Source organism: Protomyctophum bolini (genome assembly GCF_963924005.1).
Source record: "Protomyctophum bolini genome assembly, chromosome: 2".
NCBI lineage: Eukaryota > Metazoa > Chordata > Actinopteri > Myctophiformes > Myctophidae > Protomyctophum > Protomyctophum bolini.
In genome coordinates this window covers 5000757-5025269 of record NC_137863.1, presented here as the reverse complement: position 1 = coordinate 5025269, position 24513 = coordinate 5000757, and the positions used below count along the sequence as shown (strand labels likewise).

The following is a 24513-nucleotide window of genomic DNA, read 5'->3' as shown; positions in this document are numbered from 1 at the left end:
AAAATGCTAAGCGTCGAGCCCTGCCTGCATGTGATGGACCACACAGACTATTAACCAGACCTCCACCAGACCTCCCACCTGCATGTGATGGACCACACAGACTATTAACCAGACCTCCACCAGACCTCCCACCTGCATGTGATGGACCACACAGACTATTAACCAGACCTCCACCAGACCTCCCACCTGCATGTGATGGACCACACAGACTATTAACCAGACCTCCACCAGAATGTGATGGACCACACAGACTATTAACCAGACCTCCACCAGACCTCCCACCTGCATGTGATGGACCACACAGACTATTAACCAGACCTCCACCAGAATGTGATGGACCACACAGACTATTAACCAGACCTCCACCAGACCTCCCCCCTGCATGTGATGGACCACACAGACTATTAACCAGACCTCCACCAGAATGTGATGGACCACACAGACTATTAACCAGACCTCCACCAGACCTCCCACCTGCATGTGGACCACACAGACTATTAACCAGACCTCCACCAGACCTCCCACCTGCATGTGATGGACCACACAGACTATTAACCAAAAGGTCTGAAAGCCCACCTTTCGGGGGACCACATGAAGGGGAGGTATAGACTCACTTTTTTCCATAGAAAGTATTAATTTACGGTTACCTTTTTTTCCTACTCTGTACATTCAACGTATTTTCCACCCACTGAGCATTTTTGTAAACTGGGGTAAAAATTGTCTAAAAATAAAAGTTTTTAAGCAGTCTATAGGCTTAGATTAGACGTTGAAACAACGTTGTTTGCATCCAAGATGGATGGATGGATGGATTTGAATGCATGCGTGCTCACCAGGCGGTTGGCCAATGAGATGGATGGATTTGAATGCATGCGTGCTCACCAGGCGGTTGGCCAATGAGATGGTGTGAGCGGTGGAGTCCGCCTCCTGTTGGCACCTCAGCTTGTCAGCGGTAGCTTTCTCAAACTTAGCCGTCAGCTTGGCCAGGTTGTCATCAAGTTCCTGACACGCACACGCACACGCACACACACACACACACACACACACACACACACACACACACACACACACACGAGACCACTCGTTAAGGTTGCAGTGCAGGAGGAATTAGGAAAACATCTCTAGAAGGACTCCCTGGTCCAAACGTATTTAGTTGCATGTCATGGAAATTATGCTTAAATGTGTAGATTGTAAAAAATCTAATTTATCAACCCCTCTCCATGGCACTATAGTCGCCTCAATCTCCTCTTGGCCACACAAACAACCTTTCAGCAGGCGAGGTTTAGGACAGGGGAAGGTTTCGATCGATGGAAAAAGCCTCTAAAAGCCTCTTATACCACTGACAGTTTTCAGTGGTTTCCAAACCTTTTCATGTCAATAATGATATATATTTGGCCGTAGACCCCCCATCTCAAAATAAGGAGTTCCAAGGAGTTAAAAACGTTTGCTGTGAAAGAGCATATATTAAAGGCACATACATTTCCACGATTTTTCAAAAATAGCAGATGTACAAGCGTGTACAGTATATCTGCTATTTTTGCGACAGATGAAGTTCTAAATAATGGTTAAAGTGGTTACCAGCTATAAGGTGACACAGATGCGTCTAAATGGGTTAATTAACCCATTCTGAACGGGAACCCCTTTTGGTGTTATAGCATCATGTTATGCTTTAGCTATTGAAAAATAGCAGACCTACAAGCTCGTAGCGCGCCACCGAGTGGCGCGCTACGAGCTTGTAGGTCTGCTATTTTTTGAAAAATCGAAGAACGACTGACATTTTTCGAATCTGATCTCAGGTCAGAATGGATTAATCTGTCCAGTGGAAACCTCGTATGAATCTGATCTCAGGTCAGAATGGGTTAAACTAGCAAGAGTGTAGTTTCATGACGTTTTCCTTCGCTACAGTACGAGTCAATCGGTCTCACCTGGATCTTGGCCTTGATGGTGGCCAGTTTCTTCTGGGCGTTGGCCAGGTCGCTGTTGGCCTTGGTGAGAGCCTGGCGCTTGGGCTCCACCTCACAGAACACCTGGTAGAACCGGACTATGTTCACGACCCAGGAGCACAGGCCCGCCGCCGCGTACGACTTGGTGGCCACCAGGTCCTGCTGGAACTCTTTATCCTGCAGCAAAACATGACTTATGTTATGTTATGTAACCGTGGTTCTCTGAGTCCTGTATCCTGGGACAAAACACGACTTATGTTATGTTATGTAACCGTGGTTCTCTGAGTCCTGTATCCTGGGACAAAACACGACTTATGTTATGTTATGTTGTTTTTTTTGCCTATACTTTTTTTCTTTTTTACCTTTATTTAACCAGTAAAAAACACATTGAGACTGAAGTCTGTTTTACAAGTGTGAACTGGCCAAGACAAGAGGCAAAATAAGTGACACAGCTCTGCCAGTAACAAAAAAAATACAAAACAAAAAACAGGACAGACATACAATGCTCATAAATGCAGTAGCCACTACCGAAGAAGCTCAAAGGGAGAACAGGAACGCGACCAATAAGGACTAATACATAAAAACTAAGCAACGGAAATAGCTAGTAGACTAAAAAGCAAGCAGACATTTGCTATACATGAAAGCAGGAGCAGTGTATGGGAAGTGTGCCCATGGCAATCCTTTTAAAGCTCACTAGGGGAATCACAGCAGCCAGCTTGAGTCTGGACTGTGAGGTCATTCCAAGACCAGGGTTCGAAATAAGCAATGCTTTTTTTCCCAGCCTCAGATTTTGTTGGGGGCACGACGTAGCGTAACCAAGCATTTTATCTGAGGTTGAGAGAGTTCAAATTTAGAACCAATGTAACGTGGGAGGGTACCAATAATGGCTGTATAAATGAGCAAGTACTGTCAAGTACTGCGAGCAAGTACTGCCAACTGTCAACTGGCCGTCAATAGTGACGTAATTACGATATGTTTCAATATTGGTTATCTAACAGATAACGTATGTAAGTTGTAGATTGAAAAGTACTATGCTGTGGTCGGCTGGGTTTTTTTTATGCGTATGCCGTGTTATATACAGTATATTGATTTTATTTATTGATAGGTTTCAGATTACATACATGTACACATTACCTTTAATCCACCCGACACTGAAACATTATGTTACGTCACCATTGAAAGCCAGTTGTACGGCGGCATTGATACATATCTTCATTACGTCACTCTCAAAATCAGTATTTATACCACAGGCAAACGCATAAAAAAGCCGGTACGACCGGTGCGCTCTGCTTGCGCAAGTAAAAATCACACCTGTGTGAACTGAGCGGTCCAGGCTGCTCAACAACATCACTGGCTGGCTGTAGTCACAGTATAGTGCTCAGTGTGAATGGCCCTTTTAGGCTGCTCAACAGTGCCACTTTAGGTCACCCAGGAGTATTGCAGCTGTTTGTATCACAGACGGACAGACAGACACGGCCAGTCATTGGAGCGGTTAGGCACCGCTCAAAAAACTATCATAGTGTAGGTAAATCTCTCAAAAATGGACGGCCTGCACAAATATGCATGTCTATGTTTGCACTGCAACAGTTTATGTTGTGTGTGTGATGTCAGAGCTCAGCTCCTGGTCAGCCTACAGTACATAAGTGTGAGTTGTCTTTAGACTTTCACTTCATCTCAGTGTTAATTAAAGATGTTCATCCTGAAGGAGTTTCCTGAGACGCAGCACGAGTGAGCAAGGAGAGGCACGGAGAAGAGGGAGAGAGTGTTACGGTATAAAAGACATATTGTCCCAACCCCAACAGAGGAACCTATAGAACTCTCATTCTCATCAGAGTCCATTTATAGCCACATTTGATGATGGAAGGAAGGAGTGAGGCCCAATGTTTCCAGACTCGGGTATCCTGTTCCGAGTGTTCATGTGCCTCCACCTTCCTCCATGAACCCAGGAAGAGGAGCCACAACAATGTCCTTAACTGCCAAACACTGAGGAATGACCACATCCCTTCAGCAGCATGTCAGGAAATGTACTGCTCTGTAACCAGTCAGAAACAAAGAGACACAGATGAGCCCAAATCTAATTACAGTGACCAACAGTTTACCGTGAATTTAGCTCCGGCAAGAGAAGTGAAGACAAATCAGCAGAGTCACGCAGGACAGAAAGCCCACATCTGTAAACAGTGTGACAAGTGTTTCAGTAAGTTATATCATCTGCAGAGACACCAGCGTATCCACACTGGAGAAAAACCATACCACTGTAAACTGTGTGACAAGGGTTTCACTGAGTCAGGTCATCTGCAGAGACACCAGCGTATCCATACTGGAGAACAACCATACCACTGTAAACTCTGTGACAAGAGTTTCACTGAGTCAGGTCAACTGAAGAAACATCAGCGAATCCATTCTGGAGAAAAACCATACCACTGTAAACAGTGTGACAAGAGTTTCAGTCAGTTAGATAGTCTTAAGAAACACCAGCGTATCCACACTGGAGAAAAACCCTACCACTGTAAACAGTGTGACAAGAGTTTCAGTCTGTTAGATAGTCTTAAGAAACACCTGCGTCTCCACACTGGAGAAAAACCATACCACTGCAAACAGTGCGACACGAGTTTCAGTCAGAGGAATAGTCTTAAGAAACACCAGCGTATCCACACTGGAGAAAAACCCTACCACTGTAAAAAGTGTGACAAGAGTTTCAGTCTGTTAGATAGTCTTAAGAAACACCTGCGTCTCCACACTGGAGAAAAACCATACCACTGTAAACTGTGTGACAAGAGTTTCACTGAGTCAGGTCATCTGCAGATACACCAGCGTATCCATACTGGAGAAAAACCATACCACTGTAAACAGTGTGATAAGAGTTTCAGTCAGTTAGGTCATCTGCAGATACACCAGCGTATCCACACTGAAGAAAAACCATACCACTGTAAACAGTGTGATAAGAGTTTCAGAACGTTAGATAGTCTTAGGAAACACCAGCGTATCCACACTGGAGAAAAACCATATCACTGTAAACTGTGTGACAAGGATTTCAGTTGGTTAGGTAGTCTGCAGGCACATCAGCGTATCCACACTGGAGAAAAACCTTATCACTGTAAACAGTGTGACAAGAGTTTCACTGAGTCAGGTCAACTGAAGAAACATCAGCGAATCCATTCTGGAGAAAAACCATACCACTGTAAACAGTGTGACAAGAGTTTCAGTCAGTTAGGTCATCTTGTGAAACACCTGCGTCTCCACACTGGAGAAAAACCTTACAACTGTAAATGAGTTTCAATCTGTTAAATGACCTGAAGAGACATGGTTAGGCACAATAGAGCCAGCCATAGAAACATAGAACACAGAAGTCGTGAGAAAGCCAATTCTATAAAATGTCTTCTAAATCCCTCCAGAAAACCCTGTTTCTATGTCAGTCGTTCTCAAACATCAAGGACATCAAGGACCCCCAGAAATATTGGCCGCAGCACGAGTGAGCGAGGAGAGGCACGGAGAAGAGGGAGAGAGTGTTACGGTATAAAAGACATATTGTCCCAACCCCAACAGAGGAACCTATAGAACTCTCATTCTCATCAGAGTCCATTTATAGCCACATTTGATGATGGAAGGAAGGAGTGAGGCCCAATGTTTCCAGACTCGGGTATCCTGTTCCGAGTGTCCATGTGCCTCCACCTTCCTCCATGAACCCAGGAAGAGGAGCCACAACAATGTCCTTTACTGCCAAACACTGAGGAATGACCACATCCCTTCAGCAGCATGTCAGAAAATGTACTGCTCTGTAACCAGCCAGAAACAAAGAGACACAGATGAGCCCAAATCTAATTACAGTGACCAACAGTTTACCGTGAATTTAGCTCCGGCAAGAGAAGTGAAGACAAATCAGCAGAGTCACGCAGGACAGAAAGCCCACATCTGTCAACAGTGTGACAAGTGTTTCAGTAAGTTAGATAATCTGCAGAGAAACCAGCGTATCCACACTGGAGAAAAACCATACCACTGTAAACAGTGTGACAAGGGTTTCAGTATGTTAGGTCAACTAAAGAAACACCAGCAAATCCACACTGGAGAAAAGCCATACCACTGTAAACTGTGTGACAAGAGTTTCAGAAGGTTAGATAGTCTTAAGACACACCTGCGTCTCCACACTGGAGAAAAACCATACCACTGTAAACTGTGTGACAAGGATTTCAATAGGTTGGGTAGTCTGTAGGCACACCAGCGTATCCACACTGGAGAAAAACCTTACCACTGTAAACAGTGTGACAAGAGTTTCAGTCAGTTAGGTAATCTTGCGAAACACCTGCGTCTCCACACTGGAGAAAAACCTTACCACTGTAAATGAGTTTCAATCTGTTAAATGACCAGAAGAGACATGGTTAGGCACAATAGAGCCAGCCATAGAAACATAGAACACAGAAGTCGTGAGAAAGAAGACCATATAATTAACAGTTAATTGTAAAGAAGGTTAATTATTAACCCATTTAGACCTGAGGCCGATTCTATAAAATGTCTTCTAAATCCTGACAGTTTTCAGAACATGTTTCTATGTCAGTCGTTCTCAAACATTTTCAAGGACCCCCAGAATTATTGGCCGCCGACCCCCATCAGAAAAAAATGTTGTTCCAGGGACCCCCCCAGAAGCAAACACTTGACTTAAAAGTGTTCGCTCTGAAAGAATATATACTCAAAGATTTGCGCCACATTTTCACAATAAAAAAGAAATAGCAGATCTACAAGCTCATAGCGCAGCACTCGGTGCCGCGCTATGAGCTTGTAGATCAGCCAGCGGTATTGCAGCTGTTTGTACCCCAGACAGACAGACATACAGACATGGCCAGTCATTGGAGCAGTTAGGCACTGCACAAAAAAAAACTAGAAATGCGTTGGCCTACTTGTGCGCAAGCAGAGCTCAAGTTATTCATAAATCCCGTTCGAGATACCCACTACAACGGGTTCTAAATGTTTTAAGTGTCCTTTAAGTTTGAAACGTCATCCACATAATTGCGAACGCAGTGAGCACTTACTATGAGACCTAGCAGATCATGTCTGTCTGTCTGTCTGTCTGTCTGTCCCGCTTTTGTGCCCATATATGGAGCTGAGTGATTTGTGTCACCATGACTCAGCCATAACCATATAAGGAGTCCCCAAAGCAGCTATACGTCCAAAACCCAAATATGTACCAGCTGCGTTCGCTTCCCGCGTTTGCGCGTCTTACTGGTGTATTGTATACATGTTGTGGATTTTTGGTGGGAACCTCGGCCAATCAAGGATTGGCTGATGACGTAACTATTCATGTCTATGTAAAATAAATATGCCCCGTAACTATGTATGTTTAGGTAAAAACGGTGGTTCCTGATTGGCCGATCGTGTCACCAAAATGTACAATCCCTGATTGGCTGAAGGAGTCACCGAAAACAGTACTTGCGCTCTGCTTGCACAAGTAACTATCATAGTGTAGGTACATCTCTCAAAAATGGACGGCCTGCACAAATTTTATGTTGTGTGTGTGATGTCAGAGCTCAGCTCCTGGTCAGCCTACAGTACATAAGTGTGACTTGTCTTTAGACTTTCACTTCATCTCAGTGTTAAAAGAGGGTCATCCTGAAGAAGTTTCCTGAGACGCAGCACGAGTGAGCGAGGAGAGGCACGGAAAAGAGGGATATAGTGTTACGGTATAAAAGACATTGTCTCAACCCCAACAGAGGAACCTATAGAACTCTCATTCTCATCAGAGTCCATTCATAGCCACATTTGATGATGGAAGGAAGGAGTGAGGCCCAATGTTTCCAGACTCGGGAATCCTGTTCCGAGTGTCCATGTGCCTCCACCTTCCTCCATGAACCCAGGAAGAGGAGCCACAACAATGTCCTTTACTGCCAAACACTGAGGAATGACCACATCCCTTCAGCAGCATGTCAGAAAATGTACTGCTCTGTAACCAGCCAGAAACAAAGAGACACAGATGAGGCCAAATCTAATTACAGTGACCAACAGTTTACCATGAATTTAGCTCCGGCAAGAGAAGTAAAGACAAATCAGCAGAGTCACGCAGGACAGAAAGCCCACATCTGTCAACAGTGTGACAAGTGTTTCAGTAAGTTAGATAATCTGCAGAGAAACCAGCGTATCCACACTGGAGAAAAACCATACCACTGTAAACAGTGTGACAAGGGTTTCAGTATGTTAGGTCAACTAAAGAAACACCAGCGAATCCATACTGGAGAAAAGCCATACCACTGTAAACTGTGTGACAAGAGTTTCAGCAGGTTAGATAGTCTTAAAACACACCTGCGTCTCCACACTGGAGAAAAACCATACCACTGTAAACTGTGTGACAAGAGTTTCACTGAGTCAGGTCATCTGCAGAGACACCAGCGTATCCACACTGGAGAAAAGCCATACCACTGTAAACAGTGTGACAAAAGTTTCAGTGAGTCAGGTAGTCTGCAGACACACCAGCGTATCCACACTGGAGAAAAACCTTACCACTGTAAACAGTGTGACAAAAGTTTCAGTGAGTCAGGTAGTCTGCAGACACACCAGCGTATCCACACTGGAGAAAAACCATACCACTGTAAACAGTGTGATAAGAGTTTCAGTCAGTTAGGTCATCTGCAGATACACCAGCGTATCCACACTGGAGAAAAACCATACCACTGTCAGCTGTGTGATCAGGGTTTCAATGAGTCAGGACAACTGAAGAAACACCAGCGAATCCATACTGGAGAAAAACCATACCACTGTAAACAGTGTGATAAAGGTTTCAGCCAGTTAGGTCATCTGAAGAAACACCAGCGAATCCATACTGGAGAAAAACCATACCACTGTAAACAGTGTGACAAGAGTTTCAGCAGGTTAGATAGTCTTAAGACACACCTGCGTCTCCACACTGGAGAAAAACCATACCACTGTGAACAGTGTGATAAGAGTTTCAGTCGGTCAGGTAGTCTGCAGACACACCAGCGTATCCACACTGGAGAAAAACCTTACCACTGTAAACAGTGTGATAAAAGTTTCAGTCTGTCAGGTAGTCTGCAGGCACACCAGGGTATCCACACTGGAGAAAAACCATACCACTGTAAACTCTGTGACAAGAGTTTCACTGTGTCAGGTCAACTGAAGAAACATCAGCGAATCCATTCTGGAGAAAAACCATACCACTGTAAACAGTGTGACAAGAGTTTCAGTCAGTTAGGTAATATTGCGAAACACCTGCGTGTCCACACTGGAGAAAAACCTTACCACTGTAAACAGTGTGACAAGAGTTTCACTGAGTCAGGTCAACTGAAGAAACATCAGCGAATCCATTCTGGAGAAAAACCATACCACTGTAAACAGTGTGACAAGAGTTTCAGGCAGTTAGGTCATCTTGTGAAACACCTGCGTCTCCACACTGGAGAAAAACCTTACAACTGTAAATGAGTTTCAATCTGTTAAATGACCTGAAGAGACATGGTTAGGCACAATAGAGCCAGCCATAGAAACATAGAACACAGAAGTCGTGAGAAAGCCAATTCTATAAAATGTCTTCTAAATCCTGACCGTTTTCAGAAAACCCTGTTTCTATGTCAGTCGTTCTCAAACATCAAGGACATCAAGGACCCCCAGAATTATTGGCCGCCGACCCCCATCTGAAAATATGTTGTTCCAGGGACATCTCTCAAAAATGGACGGCCTGCACAAATCTGCATTTCTATGTTTGCACTGTAACAGTTTATGTTGTGTGTGTGATGTCAGACCTCAGCTCCTGGTCAGCCTACAGTTTGTTGTGTGTGTGATGTCAGACCTCAGCTCCTGGTCAGCCTACAGTTTGTTGTGTGTGTGATGTCAGACCTCAGCTCCTGGTCAGCCTACAGTACATAAGTGTGAGTTGTCTTTAGACTTTCACTTCATCTCAGTGTTAATTAAAGAGGTTCATCCTGAAGGAGTTTCCTGAGACGCAGCACGAGTGAGCGAGGAGAGGCACGGAGAAGAGGGAGAGAGTGTTACGGTATAAAAGACATAGTCTCCCAACCCCAACAGAGGAACCTAAAGAACTCTCATTCTCATCAGAGTCCATTTATAGCCACATTTGATAATGGAAGGAAGGAGTGAGGCCCAATGTTTCCAGACTCGGGAATCCTGTTCCGAGTCTTCATGTGCCTCCACCTTCCTCCATGAACCCGTGGAGAGGAGCCATAACAATGTCCTTTACTGCCAAACACTGAGGAATGACCACATCCCTTCAGCAGCATGTCAGAAAATGTACTGCTCTGTAACCAGCCAGAAACAAAGAGACACAGATGAGGCCAAATCTAATTACAGTGACCAACAGTTTACCATGAATGTAGCTCCGGCAAGAGAAATGAAGACAAATCAGCAGAGGTACGCAGGACAGAAAGCCCACATCTGTAAACAGTGTGACAAGTGTTTCAGTAAGTTAGATAATCTGCAGAAACACCAGCGAATCCACACTGGAGAAAAACCATACCACTGTAAACAGTGTGACAAAAGTTTCATTGAGTCAGGTCATCTGCAGAGACACCAGCGTATCCACACTGGAGAAAAGCCATACCACTGTAAACAGTGTGACAAAAGTTTCAGTGAGTCAGGTAGTCTGCAGACACACCAGCGTATCCACACTGGAGAAAAACCATACCACTGTAAACAGTGTGATAAAGGTTTCAGAACGTTAGATAGTCTTAAGAAACACCAGCGTATCCATACTGGAGAAAAACCATACCACTGTAAACTGTGTGACAAAAGTTTCAGTATGTTAGGTCATCTGCAGATACACCAGCGTATCCACACTGGAGAAAAACCATACCACTGTAAACAGTGTGATAAGAGTTTTAGTCAGTTAGGTCATCTGCAGATACACCAGCGTATCCACACTGGAGAAAAACCATACCACTGTAAACAGTGTGATAAGAGTTTCAGAACGTTAGATAGTCTTAAGAAACACCAGCGTATCCATACTGGAGAAAAACCATACCACTGTAAACAGTGTGACAAGAGTTTCACTGAGTCAGGTCAACTGAAGAAACATCAGCGAATCCATTCTGGAGAAAAACCATACCACTGTAAATAGTGTGACAAGAGTTTCAGACAGTTAGGTCATCTTGTGAAACACCTGCGTCTCCACACTGGAGAAAAACCTTACAACTGTAAATGAGTTTCAATCTGTTAAATGACCTGAAGAGACATGGTTAGGCACAATAGAGCCAGCCATAGAAACATAGAACACAGAAGTCGTGAGAAAGCCAATTCTATAAAATGTCTTCTAAATCCTGACCGTTTTCAGAAAACCCTGTTTCTATGTCAGTCGTTCTCAAACATCAAGGACATCAAGGACCCCCAGAACTATTGGCCGCCGACCCCCATCTGAAAATATATTGTTCCAGGGAAATCTCTCAAAAATGGACGGCCTGCACAAATCTGCATTTCTATGTTTACACTGCAACAGTTTATGTTGTGTGTGTGATGTCAGACCTCAGCTCCTGGTCAGCCTACAGTTTGTTGTGTGTGTGATGTCAGACCTCAGCTCCTGGTCAGCCTACAGTACATAAGTGTGAGTTGTCTTTAGACTTTCACTTCATCTCAGTGTTAATTAAAGAGGTTCATCCTGAATGAGTTTCCTGAGACGCAGCACGAGTGAGCAAGGAGAGGCACGGAGAAGAGGGAGAGAGTGTTACGGTATAAAAGACATATTGTCCCAACCCCAACAGAGGAACCTAGAACTCTCATTCTCATCAGAGTCAATTTATAGCCACATTTGATGATGGAAGGAAGGAGTGAGGCCCAATGTTTCCAGACTCGGGTATCCTGTTCCGAGTCTTCATGTGCCTCCACCTTCCTCCATGAACCCGTGGAGAGGAGCCATAACAATGTCCTTTACTTCCAAACACTGAGGAATGAACACATCCCTTCAGCAGCATGTCAGAAAATGTACTGCTCTGTAACCAGCCAGAAACAAAGAGACACAGATGAGGCCAAATCTAATTACAGTGACCAACAGTTTAACATGAATTTAGCTCCGGCAAGAGAAGTGAAGACCAATCAGCAGAGTCACGCAGGACAGAAAGCCCACATCTGTAAACAGTGTGACAGTAAGTTAAATCATCTGCAGAGACACCAGCATATCCACACTGGAGAAAAACCATACCACTGTAAACAGTGTGACAAAAGTTTCAGCTGGTTAGGTCATCTGCAGATACACCAGCGTATCCACACTGGAGAAAAACCATACCACTGTAAACTGTGTGACAAGAGTTTCACTGAGTCAGGTAGTCTGCAGAGACACCAGCGTATCCACACTGGAGAAAAACCATACCACTGTAAACAGTGTGACAAACATTTCAGTCAGTCAGGTAGTCTGCAGAGACACCAGCATATCCACACTGGAGAAAAACCATACTACTGTAAACAGTGTGACAAGGGTTTCACTGAGTCAGGTCAACTGAAGAAACACCAGCAAATCCATACTGGAGAAAAACCATACCACTGTAAACAGTGTGACAAGAGTTTCAGACATTTAGTTAGTCTTAAGACACACCTGCGTCTCCACACTGGAGAAAAACCATACCACTGTAAACTGTGTGACAAGGATTTCAATAGGTTGGGTAGTCTGCAGGCACACCAGCGTATCCACACTGGAGAAAAACCTTACCACTGTAAACAGTGTGACAAGAGTTTCAGTCAGTTAGGTAATCTTGCGAAACACCTGCGTCTCCACACTGGAGAAAAACCTTACCACTGTAAATGAGTTTCAATCTGTTAAATGACCAGAAGAGACATGGTTAGGCACAATAGAGCCAGCCATAGAAACATAGAACACAGAAGTCGTGAGAAAGAAGACCATATAATTAACAGTTAATTGTAAAGAAGGTTAATTATTAACCCATTTAGACCTGAGGCCGATTCTATAAAATGTCTTCTAAATCCTGACAGTTTTCAGAACATGTTTCTATGTCAGTCGTTCTCAAACATTTTCATGTCAAGGACCCCCAGAATTATTGGCCGCCGACCCCCATCAGAAAAAATGTTGTTCCAGGGACCCCCCCAGAAGCAAACACTTGACTTAAAAGTGTTCGCTCTGAAAGAATATATACTCAAAGATTTGCGCCACATTTTCACGATAAAAAAAAAATAGCAGATCTACAAGCTCATAGCGCAGCACTCGGTGCCGCGCTATGAGCTTGTAGATCAGCCAGCGGTATTGCAGCTGTTCGTACCCCAGACAGACAGACAGACAGACATGGCCAGTCATTGGAGCAGTTAGGCACTGCACAAAAAAAAACTAGAAATGCGTTGGCCTACTTGTGCGCAAGCAGAGCTCAAGTTATTCATAAATCCCGTTCGAGATACCCACTACAACGGGTTCTAAATGTTTTAAGTGTCCTTTAAGTTTGAAACGTCATCCACATAATTGCGAACGCAGTGATCACTTACTATGAGACCTAGCAGATCATGTCTGTCTGTCTGTCTGTCTGTCCCGCTTTTGTGCCCATATATGGAGCTGAGTGATTTGTGTCACCATGACTCAGCCATAACCATATAAGGAGTCCCCAAAGCAGCTATACGTCCAAAACCCAAATATGTACCAGCTGCGTTCGCTTCCCGCGTTTGCGCGTCTTACTGGTGTATTGTATACATGTTGTGGATTTTTGGTGGGAACCTCGGCCAATCAAGGATTGGCTGATGACGTAACTATTCATGTCTATGTAAAATAAATATGCCCCGTAACTATGTATGTTTATGTAAAAACGGTGGTTCCTGATTGGCCGATCGTGTCACCAAAATGTACAATCCCTGATTGGCTGAAGGAGTCACCGAAAACAGTACTTGCGCTCTGCTTGCACAAGTAACTATCATAGTGTAGGTACATCTCTCAAAAATGGACGGCCTGCACAAATTTTATGTTGTGTGTGTGATGTCAGAGCTCAGCTCCTGGTCAGCCTACAGTACATAAGTGTGACTTGTCTTTAGACTTCATCTCAGTGTTAAAAGAGGGTCATCCTGAAGAAGTTTCCTGAGACGCAGCACGAGTGAGCGAGGAGAGGCACGGAGAAGAGGGATATAGTGTTACGGTATAAAAGACATTGTCTCAACCCCAACAGAGGAACCTATAGAACTCTCATTCTCATCAGAGTCCATTCATAGCCACATTTGATGATGGAAGGAAGGAGTGAGGCCCAATGTTTCCAGACTCGGGAATCCTGTTCCGAGTGTCCATGTGCCTCCACCTTCCTCCATGAACCCAGGAAGAGGAGCCACAACAATGTCCTTTACTGCCAAACACTGAGGAATGACCACATCCCTTCAGCAGCATGTCAGAAAATGTACTGCTCTGTAACCAGCCAGAAACAAAGAGACACAGATGAGGCCAAATCTAATTACAGTGACCAACAGTTTACCATGAATTTAGCTCCGGCAAGAGAAGTAAAGACAAATCAGCAGAGTCACGCAGGACAGAAAGCCCAGATCTGTCAACAGTGTGACAAGTGTTTCAGTAAGTTAGATAATCTGCAGAGAAACCAGCGTATCCACACTGGAGAAAAACCATACCACTGTAAACAGTGTGACAAGGGTTTCAGTATGTTAGGTCAACTAAAGAAACACCAGCGAATCCATACTGGAGAAAAGCCATACCACTGTAAACTGTGTGACAAGAGTTTCTGCAGGTTAGATAGTCTTAAAACACACCTGCGTCTCCACACTGGAGAAAAACCATACCACTGTAAACTGTGTGACAAGAGTTTCACTGAGTCAGGTCATCTGCAGATACACCAGCGTATCCATACTGGAGAAAAACCATACCACTGTAAACTGTGTGACAAGGGTTTCACTGAGTCAGGTCATCTGCAGAGACACCAGCGTATCCATACCGGAGAAAAACCATACCACTGTAAACTGTGTGACAAAAGTTTCAGTAGGTTAGGTCATCTGCAGATACACCAGCGTATCCACACTGGAGAAAAACCATACCACTGTAAACAGTGTGATAAGAGTTTCAGTCAGTTAGGTCATCTGCAGATACACCAGCGTATCCACACTGGAGAAAAACCATACCACTGTAAACAGTGTGATAAGAGTTTCAGAACGTTAGATAGTCTTAAGAAACACCAGCGTATCCATACTGGAGAAAAACCATACCACTGTAAACTGTGTGACAAAAGTTTCAGTATGTTAGGTCATCTGCAGATACATCAGCGTATCCACACTGGAGAAAAACCTTACCACTGTAAACAGTGTGATAAAAGTTTCAGTCTGTCATGTAGTCTGCAGGCACACCAGCGTATCCACACTGGAGAAAAACCATACCACTGTAAACTCTGTGACAAGAGTTTCACTGAGTCAGGTCAACTGAAGAAACATCAGCGAATCCATTCTGGAGAAAAACCATACCACTGTAAACAGTGTGACAAGAGTTTCAGTCAGTTAGGTAATATTACGAAACACCTGCGTGTCCACACTGGAGAAAAACCTTACCACTGTAAACAGTGTGATAAGAGTTTCACTGAGTCAGGTCAACTGAAGAAACATCAGCGAATCCATTCTGGAGAAAAACCATACCACTGTAAACAGTGTGACAAGAGTTTCAGACAGTTAGGTCATCTTGTGAAACACCTGCGTCTCCACACTGGAGAAAAACCTTACAACTGTAAATGAGTTTAAATCTGTTAAATGACCTGAAGAGACATGGTTAGGCACAATAGAGCCAGCCATAGAAACATAGAACACAGAAGTCGTGAGAAAGCCAATTCTATAAAATGTCTTCTAAATCCTGACCGTTTTCAGAAAACCCTGTTTCTATGTCAGTCGTTCTCAAACATCAAGGACATCAAGGACCCCCAGAATTATTGGCCGCCGACCCCCATCTGAAAATATGTTGTTCCAGGGACATCTCTCAAAAATGGACGGCCTGCACAAATCTGCATTTCTATGTTTGCACTGCAACAGTTTATGTTGTGTGTGTGATGTCAGACCTCAGCTCCTGGTCAGCCTACAGTTTGTTGTGTGTGTGATGTCAGACCTCAGCTCCTGGTCAGCCTACAGTTTGTTGTGTGTGTGATGTCAGACCTCAGCTCCTGGTCAGCCTACAGTTTGTTGTGTGTGTGATGTCAGACCTCAGCTCCTGGTCAGCCTACAGTACATAAGTGTGAGTTGTCTTTAGACTTTCACTTCATCTCAGTGTTAATTAAAGAGGTTCATCCTGAAGGAGTTTCCTGAGACGCAGCACGAGTGAGCGAGGAGAGGCACGGAGAAGAGGGAGAGAGTGTTACGGTATAAAAGACATATTGTCCAAACCCCAACAGAGGAACCTAAAGAACTCTCATTCTCATCAGAGTCCATTTATAGCCACATTTGATGATGGAAGGAAGGAGTGAGGCCCAATGTTTCCAGACTCGGGTATCCTGTTCCGAGTCCTCATGTGCCTCCACCTTCCTCCATGAACCCAGGAAGAGGAGCCACAACAATGTCCTTTACTGCCAAACACTGAGGAATGAACACATCCCTTCAGCAGCATGTCAGGAAATGTACTGCTCTGTAACCAGTCAGAAACAAAGAGACACAGATGAGCCCAAATATAACTACAGTGACCAACAGTTTACCATGAATTTATCTCCGGCAAGAGAAGTGAAGACAAATCAGCAGAGTCACACAGGACAGAAAGCCCACATCTGTAAACAGTGTGACAAGTGTTTCAGTAAGTTAGATAATCTGCAGAAACACCAGCGAATCCACACTGGAGAAAAACCATACCACTGTAAACAGTGTGACAAAAGTTTCACTGAGTCAGGTCATCTGCAGAGACACCAGCGTATCCACACTGGAGAAAAGCCATACCACTGTAAACAGTGTGACAAAAGTTTCAGTGAGTCAGGTAGTCTGCAGAAACACCAGCGTATCCACACTGGAGAAAAACCTTACCACTGTAAACAGTGTGACAAAAGTTTCAGTGAGTCAGGTAGTCTGCAGACACACCAGCGTATCCACACTGGAGAAAAACCATACCACTGTAAACAGTGTGGTAAAGGTTTCAGCCAGTCAGGTAGTCTGCAGGCACACCGGCGTATCCACACTGGAGAAAAACCATACCACTGTCAGCTGTGTGATCAGGGTTTCAATGAGTCAGGTCAACTGAAGAAACACCAGCGAATCCATACTGGAGAAAAACCATACCACTGTAAACAGTGTGATAAAGGTTTCAGCCAGTTAGGTCATCTGAAGAAACACCAGCGAATCCATACTGGAGAAAAACCATACCACTGTAAACAGTGTGACAAGAGTTTCAGCAGGTTAGATAGTCTTAAGACACACCTGCGTCTCCACACTGGAGAAAAACCATACCACTGTGAACAGTGTGATAAGAGTTTCAGTCGGTCAGGTAGTCTGCAGACACACCAGCGTATCCACACTGGAGAAAAACCTTACCACTGTAAACAGTGTGATAAAAGTTTCAGTCTGTCAGGTAGTCTGCAGGCACACCAGGGTATCCACACTGGAGAAAAACCATACCACTGTAAACTCTGTGACAAGAGTTTCACTGTGTCAGGTCAACTGAAGAAACATCAGCGAATCCATTCTGGAGAAAAACCATACCACTGTAAACAGTGTGACAAGAGTTTCAGTCAGTTAGGTAATATTGCGAAACACCTGCGTGTCCACACTGGAGAAAAACCTTACCACTGTAAACAGTGTGACAAGAGTTTCACTGAGTCAGGTCAACTGAAGAAACATCAGCGAATCCATTCTGGTGAAAAACCATACCACTGTAAACAGTGTGACAAGAGTTTCAGGCAGTTAGGTCATCTTGTGAAACACCTGCGTCTCCACACTGGAGAAAAACCTTACAACTGTAAATGAGTTTCAATCTGTTAAATGACCTGAAGAGACATGGTTAGGCACAATAGAGCCAGCCATAGAAACATAGAACACAGAAGTCGTGAGAAAGCCAATTCTATAAAATGTCTTCTAAATACTGACCGTTTTCAGAAAACCCTGTTTCTATGTCAGTCGTTCTCAAACATCAAGGACATCAAGGACCCCCAGAATGATTGGCCGCCGACCCCCATCTGAAAATATGTTGTTCCAGGGACATCTCTCAAAAATGGACGGCCTGCACAAATCTGCATTTCTATGTTTGCACTGCAACAGTTTATGTTGTGTGTGTGATGTCAGACCTCAGCTCCTGGTCAGCCTACAGTTTGTTGTGTGTGATGATGTCAGACCTCAGCTCCTGGTCAGCCTACAGTACATAAGTGTGAGTTGTCTTTAGACTTTCACTTCATCTCAGTGTTAATTAAAGAGGTTCATCCTGAAGGAGTTTCCTGAGACGCAGCACGAGTGAGCGAGGAGAGGCACGGAGAAGAGGGAGAGAGTGTTACGGTATAAAAGACATAGTCTCCCAACCCCAACAGAGGAACCTAAAAAACTCTCATTCTCATCAGAGTCCATTTATAGCCACATTTGATAATGGAAGGAAGGAGTGAGGCCCAATGTTTCCAGACTCGGGAATCCTGTTCCGAGTGTTCATGTGCCTCCACCTTCCTCCATGAACCCAGGAAGAGGAGCCACAACAATGTCCTTTACTGCCAAACACTGAGGAATGACCACATCCCTTCAGCAGCATGTCAGGAAATGTACTGCTCTGTAACCAGCCAGAAACAAAGAGACACAGATGAGCCCAAATCTAATTACAGTGACCAACAGTTTAACATGAATTTAGCTCCGGCAAGAGAAGTAAAGACAAATCAGCAGAGGTACGCAGGACAGAAAGCCCACATTTGTAAACAGTGTGACAAGTGTTTCAGTAAGTTATATCATCTGCAGAGACACCAGCGTATCCACACTGGAGAAAAACCATACCACTGTAAACAGTGTGACAAAAGTTTCAGCCGGTTAGGTCATCTGCAGATACACCAGCGTATCCACACTGGAGAAAAACCATACCACTGTAAACTGTGTGACAAGAGTTTCAGTGAGTCAGGTAGTCTGCAGAGACACCAGCGTATCCACACTGGAGAAAAAACATACCACTGTAAACAGTGTGACAAGGGTTTCACTGAGTCAGGTCAACTGAAGAAACACCAGCGAATCCATACTGGAGAAAAACCATACCACTGTAAACAGTGTGCCAAAAGTTTCAGACATTTAGTTAGTCTTAAGACACACCTGCGTCTCCACACTGGAGAAAAACCATACCACTGTAAACTGTGTGACAAGGATTTCAATAGGTTGGGTAGTCTGCAGGCACACCAGCGTATCCACACTGGAGAAAAACCTTACCACTGTAAACAGTGTGACAAGAGTTTCAGTCAGTTAGGTAATCTTGCGAAACACCTGCGTCTCCACACTGGAGAAAAACCTTACCACTGTAAATGAGTTTCAATCTGTTAAATGACCAGAAGAGACATGGTTAGGCACAATAGAGCCAGCCATAGAAACATAGAACACAGAAGTCGTGAGAAAGAAGACCATATAATTAACAGTTAATGGAAAGAAGGTTAATTATTAACCCATTTAGACCTGAGGCCGATTCTATAAAATGTCTTCTAAATCCTGACAGTTTTCAGAACATGTTTCTATGTCAGTCGTTCTCAAACATTGTCATGTCAAGGACCCCCAGAATTATTGGCCGCCGACCCCCATCAGAAAAAATGTTGTTCCAGGGACCCCCCCAGAAGCAAACACTTGACTTAAAAGTGTTCGCTCTGAAAGAATATATACTCAAAGATTTGCGCCACATTTTCACGATAAAAAAAAAATAGCAGATCTACAAGCTCATAGCGCAGCACTCGGTGCCGCGCTATGAGCTTGTAGATCAGCCAGCGGTATTGCAGCTGTTCGTACCCCAGACAGACAGACAGACAGACAGACATGGCCAGTCATTGGAGCAGTTAGGCACTGCACAAAAAAAAACTAGAAATGCGTTGGCCTACTTGTGCGCAAGCAGAGCTCAAGTTATTCATAAATCCCGTTCGAGATACCCACTACAACGGGTTCTAAATGTTTGAAGTGTCCTTTAAGTTTGAAACGTCATCCACATAATTGCGAACGCAGTGACCACTTAGTATGAGACCTAGCAGATCATGTCTGTCTGTCTGTGTGTCTGTCTGTCTGTCTGTCTGTCTGTCCCGCTTTTGTGCCCATATATGGAGCTGAGTGATTTGTGTCACCATGACTCAGCCATAACCATATAAGGAGTCCCCAAAGCAGCTATACGTCCAAAACCCAAATATGTACCAGCTGCGTTCGCTTCCCGCGTTTGCGCGTCTTACTGGTGTATTGTATACATGTTGTGGATTTTTGGTGGGAACCTCGGCCAATCAAGGATTGGCTGATGACGTAACTATTCATGTCTATGTAAAATAAATATGCCCCGTAACTATGTATGTTTATGTAAAAACGGTGGTTCCTGATTGGCCGATCGTGTCACCAAAATGTACAATCCCTGATTGGCTGAAGGAGTCACCGAAAACAGTACTTGCGCTCTGCTTGCACAAGTAACTATCATAGTGTAGGTACATCTCTCAAAAATGGACGGCCTGCACAAATTTTATGTTGTGTGTGTGATGTCAGAGCTCAGCTCCTGGTCAGCCTACAGTACATAAGTGTGACTTGTCTTTAGACTTCATCTCAGTGTTAAAAGAGGGTCATCCTGAAGAAGTTTCCTGAGACGCAGCACGAGTGAGCGAGGAGAGGCACGGAGAAGAGGGATATAGTGTTACGGTATAAAAGACATTGTCTCAACCCCAACAGAGGAACCTATAGAACTCTCATTCTCATCAGAGTCCATTCATAGCCACATTTGATGATGGAAGGAAGGAGTGAGGCCCAATGTTTCCAGACTCGGGAATCCTGTTCCGAGTGTCCATGTGCCTCCACCTTCCTCCATGAACCCAGGAAGAGGAGCCACAACAATGTCCTTTACTGCCAAACACTGAGGAATGACCACATCCCTTCAGCAGCATGTCAGAAAATGTACTGCTCTGTAACCAGCCAGAAACAAAGAGACACAGATGAGGCCAAATCTAATTACAGTGACCAACAGTTTACCATGAATTTAGCTCCGGCAAGAGAAGTAAAGACAAATCAGCAGAGTCACGCAGGACAGAAAGCCCACATCTGTCAACAGTGTGACAAGTGTTTCAGTAAGTTAGATAATCTGCAGAGAAACCAGCGTATCCACACTGGAGAAAAACCATACCACTGTAAACAGTGTGACAAGGGTTTCAGTATGTTAGGTCAACTAAAGAAACACCAGCGAATCCATACTGGAGAAAAGCCATACCACTGTAAACTGTGTGACAAGAGTTTCAGCAGGTTAGATAGTCTTAAAACACACCTGCGTCTCCACACTGGAGAAAAACCATACCACTGTAAACTGTGTGACAAGAGTTTCACTGAGTCAGGTCATCTGCAGATACACCAGCGTATCCATACTGGAGAAAAACCATACCACTGTAAACTGTGTGACAAGGGTTTCACTGAGTCAGGTCATCTGCAGAGACACCAGCGTATCCATACCGGAGAAAAACCATACCACTGTAAACTGTGTGACACAAGTTTCAGTAGGTTAGGTCATCTGCAGATACACCAGCGTATCCACACTGGAGAAAAACCATACCACTGTAAACAGTGTGATAAGAGTTTCAGTCAGTTAGGTCATCTGCAGATACACCAGCGTATCCACACTGGAGAAAAACCATACCACTGTAAACAGTGTGATAAGAGTTTCAGAACGTTAGATAGTCTTAAGAAACACCAGCGTATCCATACTGGAGAAAAACCATACCACTGTAAACTGTGAGACAAAAGTTTCAGTATGTTAGGTCATCTGCAGATACATCAGCGTATCCACACTGGAGAAAAACCTTACCACTGTAAACAGTGTGATAAAACTTTCAGTCTGTCATGTAGTCTGCAGGCACACCAGCGTATCCACACTGGAGAAAAACCATACCACTGTAAACTCTGTGACAAGTGTTTCACTGAGTCAGGTCAACTGAAGAAACATCAGCGAATCCATTCTGGAGAAAAACCATACCACTGTAAACAGTGTGACAAGAGTTTCAGTCAGTTAGGTAATATTACGAAACACCTGCGTGTCCACACTGGAGAAAAACCTTACCACTGTAAACAGTGTGACAAGAGTTTCACTGAGTCAGGTCAACTGAAGAAACATCAGCGAATCCATTCTGGAGAAAAACCATACCACTGTAAACAGTGTGACAAGAGTTTCAGACAGTTAGGTCATCTTGTGAAACACGTGCGTCTCCACACTGGAGAAAAACCTTACAACTGTAAATGAGTTTAAATCTGTTAAATGACCTGAAGAGACATGGTTAGGCACAATAGAGCCAGCCATAGAAACATAGAACACAGAAGTCGTGAGAAAGCCAATTCTATAAAATGTCTTCTAAATCCTGACCGTTTTCAGAAAACCCTGTTTCTATGTCAGTCGTTCTCAAACATCAAGGACATCAAGGACCCCCAGAATTATTGGCCGCCGACCCCCATCTGAAAATATGTTGTTCCAGGGACATCTCTCAAAAATGGACGGCCTGCACAAATCTGCATTTCTATGTTTGCACTGCAACAGTTTATGTTGTGTGTGTGATGTCAGACCTCAGCTCCTGGTCAGCCTACAGTTTGTTGTGTGTGTGATGTCAGACCTCAGCTCCTGGTCAGCCTACAGTTTGTTGTGTGTGTGATGTCAGACCTCAGCTCCTGGTCAGCCTACAGTACATAAGTGTGAGTTGTCTTTAGACTTTCACTTCATCTCAGTGTTAATTAAAGAGGTTCATCCTGAAGGAGTTTCCTGAGACGCAGCACGAGTGAGCGAGGAGAGGCACGGAGAAGAGGGAGAGAGTGTTACGGTATAAAAGACATAGTCTCCCAACCCCAACAGAGGAACCTAAAAAACTCTCATTCTCATCAGATTCCATTTATAGCCACATTTGATGATGGAAGGAAGGAGTGAGGCCCAATGTTTCCAGACTCGGGAATCCTGTTCCGAGTGTTCATGTGCCTCCACCTTCCTCCATGAACCCAGGAAGAGGAGCCACAACAATGTCCTTTACTGCCAAACACTGAGGAATGACCACATCCCTTCAGCAGCATGTCAGGAAATGTACTGCTCTGTAACCAGCCAGAAACAAAGAGACACAGATGAGCCCAAATCTAATTACATTGACCAACAGTTTAACATGAATTTAGCTCCGGCAAGAGAAGTAAAGACAAATCAGCAGAGGTACGCAGGACAGAAAGCCCACATTTGTAAACAGTGTGACAAGTGTTTCAGTAAGTTATATCATCTGCAGAGACACCAGCGTATCCACACTGGAGAAAAACCATACCACTGTAAACAGTGTGACAAAAGTTTCAGCCGGTTAGGTCATCTGCAGATACACCAGCGTATCCACACTGGAGAAAAACCATACCACTGTAAACTGTGTGACAAGGGTTTCACTGAGTCAGGTCATCTGCAGAAACACCAGCGTATCCATACTGGAGAAAAACCATACCACTGTAAACTCTGTGACAAGAGTTTCACTGAGTCAGGTCATCTGCAGAAACACCAGCGTATCCATACTGGAGAAAAACCATACCACTGTAAACAGTGTGACAAGAGTTTCAGTCAGTTAGATAGTCTTAAGAAACACCAGCGTATCCACACTGGAGAAAAACCCTACCACTGTAAAAAGTGTGACAAGAGTTTCAGTCTGTTAGATAGTCTTAAGAAACACCTGCGTCTCCACACTGGAGAGAAACCATACCACTGTAAACAGTGTGACAAAGGTTTCACTGAATCAGGTCATCTGAAGGCACACCAGCGTATCCACACTGGAGAAAAAGCATACCACTGTAAACAGTGTGACAAGGGTTTCAGTATGTTAGGTAAACTGAAGATACACCAGCGAATCCATACTGGAGAAAAACCATACCACTGTAAACAGTGTGACAAACTGTAAACAGTGTGACAAAAGTTTCATTCAGTCAGGTAGTCTGCAGTCACACCAGCGTATCCACACTGGAGAAAAACCTTACCACTGTAAACAGTGTGACAAAAGTTTCATTCAGTCAAGTAATCTTGTGAAACACCTGCGTCTCCACACTGGAGAAAAACCATACCACTGTAAACAGTGTGACAAGAGTTTCAATCAGTCAGGTAATCTGCAGAGACACCAGCGTATCCATACTGGAGAAAAACCATACCACTGTCAGCTGTGTGACAAGAGTTTCAATGAGTCAGGTGAACTGAAGAAACATCAGAAAATCCATACTGGAGAAAAACCTTAACACTGTAAACTGCGTGACAAGAGTTTCAGTCAGTTACGTAATCTTAAGAAACAACTGCGTCTCCACACCGTTGAAAAACCATACCACTGTAAACTAGTTTCAATCTGTTAAATGACCTGAAGAGACACGGACGGTTAGGCACAATAGAGCCAGCCATAGAAACATAGAGAGAAAGAAGACCATACAATTAAGAAATTAGCATTTTAAATAGATGACCCTAACCTATATAACCTCAGTAAAACTATACCTTAATCCTAACCTAACCCAAAAAAGGAGGGTGGCACTCGTC

At 44.0% G+C, this 24513-nt stretch overlaps 1 protein-coding gene across 1 annotated transcript in view; it reads right to left on the bottom strand.

Annotated features, from left to right (window-relative positions):
* The window catches only part of dnah9 (dynein, axonemal, heavy chain 9), a 110063-nt gene that overhangs the window by 37273 nt on the left and 48277 nt on the right, over positions 1-24513 (bottom strand). Inside the window, exons 41-42 of the mRNA XM_080788665.1 lie at positions 1923-2117; positions 880-999 (exon numbers count right to left, since the gene is read on the bottom strand). Of these exons, the coding sequence (XP_080644791.1) occupies positions 880-999; positions 1923-2117 (315 nt within the window). The remainder of the gene's footprint in view (positions 1-879; positions 1000-1922; positions 2118-24513) is intronic.